Here is a 10,386-nt window from a genome sequence, read left to right on the forward strand (position 1 = left end):
TTAATGATTAATAATGAGGACAACAATCAAATAAAAATCAGTAAAATAGTTACCTACCTTAAAGTTAAGAGCTCAGTAGCTGTAAAAAGCAAACCCCATATCCTCGATTATGTCTTCTAAAAATGTCCCTCCAGAGAAGCAGTGGTTGTGTTATTGCTAAGAGAAATAACCCGCACCAATAACATGCATCATATTAACTAGGCCTCTTGTCCACCATCAACATTGGACCCGTTCATTTACGGATGAAATCAGACTGTTGGGTGTGAACACCGACAGATGAGCCGAGCTGCAGCTTAATCTGAGCAGGACTGTTGATATTTCCGAGAGGATCCGCGGATGAAATGGCAGCAGGACACAACAGCAGCATCTCTCTCTCTCACACACACACACACACACACTCACACTCACACGCCTCTCCTCTTCGCCCTCATCAGCACCATTACCGTAACTGCACACACAGCGGCGCAGCAGCACTCCTCAGGCTGCTGCTGTCTTCAAAGGCTGTAAGAACAAAAAAACTGTAACTACAAAGTCAGCGCACATGAATATGTTTACTCTCATTATTTTTTATTTAGATCCTTATTTGGTATAAAAATCATTAAATTATTAATTAAATCATAAATAAATTGTTTTCTTTATTCTAAACCAGAAAAATAAATGTTTTTTTTCATCTCAGCAGTGTCTCTAATACTCCAGGAAATCAAGAATATAGATTAGATCCCAGCAGCTATTGTCCACAAATGTATAGTTAGCTGCTTAATTGTTTTATAGAAGAATAAGATTTGAAGAGAAAATCAAGAAAACATAAAAACGAAACCTGATTTAACAAATAATAATCTTAAAACTTTAAGATCTATTCATAGTATCCTAAACATCCACACTAATGTTTCATGGGGATGCAATGTTGAAAATACGATACAATAAAATGCTGTTTACTTGTTAATGCATAGTGACAATAATCCAACAATGTAATAACACTCAGGAAGGGGCCATTTTGTGTAGTAAGTTTGACTTTTGATGTATATTTTGCATCAGAAACACTTATTTTGAATACATGACTATTACCTCTAACAGAGTACGTGTGAACTGTGGTACTGATACGTTTATTTAAAGAAAAGTCCTGACCCTATCCAAGAAAATGCGTGACAAACTGCGAAGCTAATTTTCTTTACGAGGAGCAGTTGAACGCACCACCAGTCGCTGACAGTGAAGTGAAGGGTTTCAGTCTCAGTCATGTGTGATTAAACGGGAGGACTGCAATGATCACAGGCGATCTTGACCGTAAATCTCGATGATATTGGATCATAAAACGATTTTACTTATTGCACTGGACGGAAGAAAATGTCCCACTAAGGAAGAAAAAACAACTGTCCTTGACTTAACTAACTTATAGTTGCCAGTATTTGTTGCCATACTTGTGCAGCAGCATCCTTTATACAGTTTCTATCACTCTCTCTCTCTCTCTCTCTCTTCTGAAGAGCTGCAGCCATGCAGCAGGAGCTTTTGTTCAAAGTCCTGGTCATCGGGGACTTAGGGGTCGGGAAAACCTCCATCATCAAGCGGTACGTCCATCAGATCTTCTCCCAGCACTACCGAGCCACCATCGGGGTGGACTTCGCCCTGAAGGTGCTGCAGTGGGACAATGACACTGTGATCCGGCTCCAGCTGTGGGACATAGCAGGTCTGTTGAACTTTAACGACCCCCATAGTATACCCTCCCCTGGTTTACAGACGTATTATGTGTCAGGTGATTGTTAAAACTATGCATGTAGATCAGTACTAGGATTTATTTCTCTGTAGACAGTGGAACAGTGTGTGTTTTGGGATATTTGGAAACAAAAACCTTTTGTTTCACCTTCAGCAGCTGTGAGAACCTGTAAGCTGCTTTCTGGAAATAGGCTTTTTGAAATCAATCAGAGGTCAGTTTTAGTAAGGTAGGAGCATGTGGAATACATTTAGACATTAGAACTATGGTATCTAGATAGTACTGCAAAACATCTGCAACTTATCAAGAAGTTTAAAAAGTCCTAAGATTCAAGTTTTCTACCAGTGCAGTTAGATTATAATGACCGGTTTCCAACACAATCAGCTCCTTTCAAGAGCGTCAGCACAACAGAATAACATACTGCTGCACTAGAATACAAAAAAAATACCTTTTAACTTTTCAACTTTTACTAATACACAAACAGGACTTGATAAGATGAAGATTTGTGCAGTGATGTGAATTCCCAGTGAGAGTGCGTGTGTGTGTCCACTGGATGCCTGGGTCCCTCCCTGTCATTTGAAGCCTGGCCGAGGAATGTGGATCTTGTGCCTGGCTGTGACTCAAGTGATCCCATGCACATAATATCAGTCACATGATGGTGGCTACTGTAGAATACACACACACACACACATACACACAGAAATGCACACACAAACACACACTCCCTGTATTTGTCACTAATAAACCGTGCTGTGAGTGGATTGGATTTTACAGACTTGATGTGTGTGTGTCTAATGGCTGTCCATGCGTCCCAGGACAGGAGCGGTATGGGAACATGACTCGTGTCTATTACCGGGAGGCGGTGGGAGCGCTGATGGTGTTTGACGTGACGAGGGCCTCCACGTTTGACGCTGTGCTGAAGTGGAAGGATGATCTGGACTCCAAGGTCAGGCGTCAAACGTTGACCCAACATCCAATAGAGAAGCTCAAACTGAGGCCTTTCTCCCCTGTTGTTCTTATTCTTTATTCTTATTCTGCCCCTTTCAGAGGTGTAAAGAAACAGCTGACTACAACCCCCACACTACAACAATTTGTGATAAAGATACAGTTAATGTTAGGGTAGTGTCATTGGTATGGTTAAATGTTTATCTCACAGATACTGGACCACGCACATTTAAATCTAGATTCATTTAATAAGAATATTTTAAGGGACAAATTCAAAATTGAGATTACGCTAACAAAGGATTCTGGGATACGGGTATCTCACCTGGTAGAGCTGGTGCACCATGTACCAAGGCTGAGTCCTCGCTGCAGCGGCCATGGGTGCAACTACGACCTGTGGCCCTTTGCTGCATGTCATTCCCTCCCTCCCTCTCTCTCTCTCTGTTCGCTCTTTCCTGTTGCTATTCAGCTGTCACTATCGATTAAAGGCAATTAAAAGAAATATATATATTAAAAAACAGAAAGGATTCAACTGCTGTTTGAGGCAAACGTATGTGCTGACAGTTCTAAGAAACAGGACTCTATAAAACAGTCCCTCCAGGAAGTTGTGATTGCAACAATTAACACAAATTCAACCAATCCCTGTGAATTCTGTGCGAATTTCCAATTTTGTCCAATTGTTTTTACACAAATTTGACCAACCATTGTATTTTCCAACAAGTTTCACAAAAAGTTGAGCCATACTGCACCAAACTACTGAGGATTTTATTCTCCCTGGAACAAGTTGCCTTAAATTTTTGATGAATTATACACACACACAAAATGTCATTGCCAAAAAGCCTAAGAACATCGCAATATGACTTGCAGTTTTTTAGAAAAAGTGCTGTGAAATTTTGGGCCACAGAAATAAAAAAGCTACAAAATCAAAAACTACAAAAAAGTAGTTGTTTGAAAAACACTAACTGCAATGCCTAAAATCTGTGTAAGGTGACATCAATAGCCTACACAGCAGCACCTGCATGTTTTCCAACCAAACTCGTCTGTGATTGTTCTGTAATGCTACTGAAAGGGAGAAAGAGGCAAACAATACAACACTGGAACTGCTTAAGGTCAACCAAAGTGCGTGTCCGATGCCTCTAAAACTCAGTCTTTTCACACCTCTTTGACGTGAGAACTGGAGAGGTGTGACAATTTCTGTAAAGGCATCAATATGCTCAAAAAGAACTAGTGCGTACTACAAGTTGTACGACTCATGTATGAAGGTAAAAGTGTTTAAAGCTGATCTGAACATCCAAACTTGAAGATGGAATAAAACACAGATGTCAGAGACTGACGGAATATGTACGACACTTTACTTTGTTCTGTTTAGAAGACAATTTGTACCTAAAGATACATAAACAAGACTATTTCACAACACATTACTATTAAAAAGTAAGCTACATTATATTACAGTATGTACAACCATCATGTAACCCCGTCTTTCTTCTCTCCTAAGGTAACCCTGAACCACGGGAGGCCAGTTCCAGCTGTGCTCTTGGCCAATAAGTCCGACCAGCTGGCTTCCCAGCAGCCGAAACTCGACTCCTTCTGCAGGGAGAACGGCTTTGTTGGCTGGTTCGAGACCTCTGCAAAGGTACGAGAGGGAAGACTCTCGTGACATTTAAAGTTAAATTGAGTTAATATTGGCACTAATATTTTCCACAAATGATTTAATATACTAGTGATTAGACAGGTTAGGCAGCTTTTTTTGATTAAAAATGCTGTTGTGTTGTATAGGGGCTTGACTTTAGGCAAATACTAAAAGATCATCATTTGTGGTATACATCATTCACACAGTCAAGTCAACTACATATTTAACGGGCTAAAATAATACCAATGATATTACAGCACACTGTGAAAAGAAATGACTCAGAAAATTACTGTGCAAACACTAAAGGTTAGAAAACATTATTTGCTGTGCTCTCAAGAGACAAATAGAGGAATGTCTGCAGTCTGGTGTGAATTAGCCTTCTGTTTTTTCCCTCCTATCCAGAGCCCGACTAATGAGTTACACACCAGGGTGCAAGTCAGAGACAGTAGCGTAGTAAGCGAACATGAAGGAGCCTCGGCAGACAGGTCGGACAGATCAGGAACAACAGAAACAATACAGTTTCTAACAGTGTGTGACATCCTCGTTTCTCATTAGCTTAGTGTGTCAGAATGAAAAGGGAGATAGTCAATTAAGTCAAAATCTGACTTTTTGATGTGATGCGTTTTCCATTCCCGCTATGGTAAGGGTTGTGTAGTGAAACATTCACTCTGTGCTATTGAAGCAAGACTTTTGCAAGAAGAAATAGCACAACATAATGCATCTTAGGAAAGAAAAGCTGAATTCTGAAGAAACAAATCACCTCCTTGACCCACTTGGTGCACTGGGTCTGATATGACTTGTGCTTCTGTCACACTGTGTTTCAACATGATAGATAAAGATTTTAATGGTTTTATTGCTAAAGTAAAAGTACATTTCTTGGCCTTAACAAGACTAAGAGTCTACAGCAATGCTGACACAGGAGCACTTTGAGCTAAAAGCTAACATGAGTATGCTCACACAATGCTAACATGTTAATGTTTACCGTGTCCATTATCTTAGTTTAGCCTGTTAGCATGCTGCAGCTGAGGCTTGTGCAGGTATTCTGTAGCAAATTTAACAGCAATCCAACTAATAGTTGTCTAAATGTTTCACTCTGAACCACAAAGGTCACTTTCATGGTGGTGCTAGAAGAGAAGTCAGGGAATATAAAATATGTCAAATTCATCAAGTGGTTGAGATATTTCACTCCAGGCGAAGGTGGTGAACTGAACAACCGACAGTGGCCATCCATAAAGCCACGCCACTGATGTTGCTACATGATTTCTTTTTCTTCTTTCCTCCAGGAAAACACAAACATCGAGGAGGCAGTGCGCTGCTTGGTCGAGCACATCCTGAACAACGAGGAGAGCCCGATGATAGAGCGAGACCCCAGCAACCTTGTCCTGTCTGGGTACACTAACACCGCAAAGGATCATCTCAACTGCTCGTCATGTGTGAAATGGTGACTCCTGACCAATCACAGACAACCAGGAAGTGAACAGCTGTGAGGCCACGGCCACAGAGATACGTTTGGCTCAGGGACTGTTTGTAAAAGAAAAACATCGCCTTAGCCCACAGTGAGCTTTGTACCAATGTTCATCGGCTGTGCTCACACTGCAGGCCAACATGATGTGATTATACACTAATGAAAACATACCTGTGAATATTAAATTCCATTTCTGCCAATAGATCATCCTTTGATTTATATTTCACAACTATGGAAAACCCACATTTATTTAATCTTTTTTTGCCATGGGAATTGTACAGTCTTATTTTATTTTATTCTTTGGTAATTAAAAAGATCTTTAAAGTAATTACATTTGCACATGAAAACGGCATATTTTTTGTTACATTCTATGACATAACCTTAATATATTATCAATATAAACTTACAGTAGATGATATGTACAATTTTGAACCTATATTTTCCTTCTTTGCCTATTATTATTATACATATATGACATTGTGCCTTTGACATTTGTCTGAACTGACAGCTCCTGACACTTTGGTCTGCAGTGTGAACACAGACATAAAAACATGAAGCTTTCTTGCATTCTTTGCACTTTTCCTCGGGCCATCATCATGCAGTCTACTATTAGGTCAGTGGACAAGACAGAGTAAAGTCTTTAAGAGATGTGAAAACAGCTAAGACTGCAAATGCTGGAAATGTCTACAGAGTCGTAAATTCCATGCATATTGTGGAGCTGATTTTGACTGTATTACAAGCCATCCAGGTCCTGAGGTGCATTTTTATTAAAGTTTAATCAAAATGTAATCATTTGTGTGTTTGTGACAACTATCAACACAATTACAATCATCAGCCTGTGGAGTGTATAGAGGGAAAAGGTTCAGTAACACTTGAGGAGAGATGTGACGTTTGTGATGAAATACACTCATTATCTTTCTGGCAGGGAGAAACGGGGAGAAACAGCTAGCCTGGCTCTGTCTGAGCAAAAAAAACGCTCACAAATTAACACGTTATATTTCGTTTGTTTAATGCACATAAAAACCAAAGTGCGAAAACAACATGGAAACATGGAATGTGGCTTTTGTTACTTTTTGACAGAACCAAACTCACTGTTTCCCCTCAGTTTCCAGTCACCATATTAAGCTAAGCTAACTAGCTGCTGGCTATAGTCTTATATTCTACAGACAGATATGAGCATGGTCTCAATCTTATCATCTAAAGCTCAACAAGAACGTGTATTTCTCTTTTTTGTTTTGGTGAAACACATTTTTTGATATCCTTGTGCAGAGTCAGATGTTCAGTAAGCAAATGATTGAAATCTTAAAATCTCTGTACTGTAAAAGGTAACATGTGCTGACTGCCCATGGTCTCCTGCCCTATTTTATCCCCATGATCCTCAGCATTAGTTATCACAGTCAAATCATTGTTATTACCAGGCTTTGAATCGACTAACTATCCTCCATCTGTCATTACAAAGGTCATATTATCCATCTGCAGGGGATCACAGCCTTATTTCTTTGCCAGTGTTATATAGGATGAATCCTTTAATGTAACATTAACACTCAGCAGCTGAAGGATATGCCATGGTTTAAAGTAAAGATATTTACTTTTACCCTGGGTCAAAAACTGAAGGACTGGAAAATCTGTTCTTGCATGCAATCCAAAAAACGAAACAAGAATCCCTTGCAGTCAGAAATACACATAGATGTTGTGGAGATAATGCAGGAGAGGCAGTTTAGCATTTATGCCCATTAAAGGAACTATTCAGTGAGTTGATAAAAGGCTGTTAGTGGTTTGAGATTTAGGAATAGCAGCAGTAAAGTGTAAAACACTTTACAACATCTGTGTTTCTTCCACTGCTACTCTGTCTTTTCATGAAACACCATAGAATCTCCTTACAGTTAAGCGCTTATTTCTATTTTATTATGTATGAATGTACGGCTTCAGTCTATAATTGTTGACATTTCATCCTCCAAAGGTGAATATTTCACTCTAGATATAAATAACTTTGATAGCAAACCTGACTCGCTGTCTACTACCAGCTCTATTGTTGGTATGAGACACTTTCTTCAACACTGAAATCAATTTCTTGCCAGTCAAAAACATGGTATGTGCTGCTCTTTTCAGCGCACTGATTACAGAACAGCTGCCTTTGTTGAGTCTGCCTCGAGTGTTATTTGAAATTCCATGTTTTCAAATTAGGCATCTGCTTTATATTTGACTTCACTCCCTTTGATGTGTAATAGTGTGGCCTTGTAATGCAACACATTTGTAACTGCATTCTCTGACACCAGACTACATGCAATAAAAAAAGGTATTTGTGACGCCGTAAACTGCGCAGTATGTTTTCAGCAGCATGTCAGAGCCTCACAGCTCAGGACACGTTTCGCCTTCAAAGTCTGGAAATCAGCCTTGACACTGACTCGATTCTTGACTCTGATCTCCAGGTTGGATAGCCCCCAGTTTGTGCCTCTCATAGCGTGCACTCCAGTTACCCTCAAAGTTAACTGGCGGTTTTTGAAAAACCAGTCTCCAAAGACTCCCCTAACCATCAAGATAAAAAGGATTTTTCACCTGTTTCCCACATTTGTTTCTGAATCAAAACAAAGATGCCCTCAAGCCAACAACAGGGAAAGTCTCAAGTTGGGAAACAGGTTAAAAGTCTTTTATTGTGCCGCAGACAGATATTTTTTCCTCCAGTTAGAAGAATCCTTGAATAGGGTTAAATGTGAACAGTTGGTCGAACAAAAAAATACATTTTGAGATGTCAGCTTGAGTTTTAGGAAATTATAACATTTTTCTGTATTTTTTTATATTACAAAGAATTAAATACAGATTAATGGATAATAAAATAATAGTTACTGTCCTAGAGAGCACTGTCTCCTACTGTAAACCAAAGATTGCACATAAGCCTCAAATTTGCCATTAGGAGCAGTGACCTCACTATAACCACAGCTTTAGAAAAAGTCCCTATAAGAACATTTTTTGGGTTGTGTAAGTTTAAGAGAATGTTTCCATGTGGTTTCCAGAGTACATTTCATTACAGTTCCACAGGCACTTAATGTAATATTAACATAATATTCTCTACTGTAATAATATGTGGTTCCTATAGAACATTTTCAAATTACCTGAACCTTTAAAACCCCTCGTCAGATGTTGGTCTTTAAAATGAAGCAGGAAGCATCACTGAATGCTCCCTGATGGTATTTACTAAACCATGAAATGTCACTTAGACACATACTGGGAATGTCGTCGGAACTAAATGAATCAAACTGGAACGGCCCTGGAAATTTATTTTGAGACTACAAGAAATGTCTCCATATGGGGAGCTTCACAGCAGTGTTACAGGCTGGGATTTCATTATGGTACCGTAATTAAACGCAGTAAAGCACATTCATATATAGGAATATTGTTTTTTAGGATTATTAAATGTGATGTAATTTTAAAAAACTATAAAAATAGGGTACAACGGGTCCCCACAGACACATTTCCAGCCATTATGAAACAATAGGATTCACACAAATGAAACATCTTGGGTTGATATTGTCATTTCCCTCCCTATATGTCATTTCATTGGCCAGCAGGTAATCAGGGAGAGTTTGCACATCACACTCTTAAGTCCTCCACATGCACCGAGGTGATGAACCAGCTGATGCCTTTGCCTTGACAAAAAAATAAAAATAAAAAATAAATCCGGGGGCAGCCTTCTGCTTTAAGATGCCCTCCCCCGGACCCGAGAAGTGGCCCAATCGCCCTCCTTTCCCAGTCACCTGATTCATGTACTGCCATTTTACACACAAGTTTGACTGACAAAAAAAACTGGCCTATCGGCAACCTCAACACAGAAAAATACACCCTTTTGTAAGAAGATTAAAAAGACTTGTGGGGAGGTTGGGAGAGAGGGGGATAAAAAAATGACATATATTTATATTTATATATATCAAAGCGGCTGAGGTTAGATGCAGCCAGCGCGGGGTGCTGTGTGGATCAGAGAGGTGTTTGCGGTCGGATCTCTGCATAGATTCAGAGGAGAAACCGGGAGAAGAAGAAAAAGGGAAAAGGACAATGCTTTTATATCGTCTTTGAAAAATGAGCCTTCAGTCATAGGGGATGCCGCATAGATTTGATGATAATCACCGATAGGCTTTTTTCCGATTATTGCCATCTTTACTTGGGATTCAGCGCTCGTACCGGCATCTCACCCCTTGGACGCAGCTATTTCAGGGACACATTGACTGTACATTGTCTTATATTATTATTATTCACCAAGCTGCTTTTGATGCTCTGATCAGGCGATATATTGATTTCTTGCAGCCCTTTTCCCCCCCTCCCTCCCTTCATACAGGCTAATATCTTAACCCTGCAGCTGGCTCATCCCGATGCCGTCGACTGAATATTAAACGCTGGATGTGACCGTCTTATGTTTTATTTGGCCGCCGCATGAATTCTCCCACCGGATCCTCGCCGGTGAACGCTGCTGTCCTCCTCCTCCTCCTCCTCTTCCTCCTCCTCCTCCTGCTCAGACGGCCGATTCTCGCAGAGGGCACTACCCTCCTCCCTGCCGCTAAAGACATTTTGATCGTCCTCCCCGGTTCCCCCCACCCGGACTCGACCATCACTCCGCCTGCCTCCTCGTCCACCACCACCACCTCCTCCTCCTCA

General features: G+C 40.2%; 1 protein-coding gene across 1 annotated transcript; it reads left to right on the forward strand.

Moving 5' to 3' along the window:
• Positions 1-1,260: 1,260 nt before the first annotated feature.
• rab38c (RAB38c, member of RAS oncogene family) lies at positions 1,261-5,903 on the forward strand. The gene is made up of 4 exons (XM_035666804.1): positions 1,261-1,681; positions 2,521-2,651; positions 4,143-4,280; positions 5,561-5,903. The coding sequence occupies exons 1-4, from the start codon at positions 1,489-1,491 to the stop codon at positions 5,720-5,722; spliced, it is 624 nt and encodes a 207-aa protein (XP_035522697.1). The 5' UTR covers positions 1,261-1,488; the 3' UTR covers positions 5,723-5,903.
• Positions 5,904-10,386: the final 4,483 nt, after the last annotated feature.

Source organism: Morone saxatilis, unplaced genomic scaffold, assembly GCF_004916995.1.
Source record: "Morone saxatilis isolate NCDOM2014 unplaced genomic scaffold, NCSU_SB_2.0 Contig20, whole genome shotgun sequence".
NCBI lineage: Eukaryota > Metazoa > Chordata > Actinopteri > Moronidae > Morone > Morone saxatilis.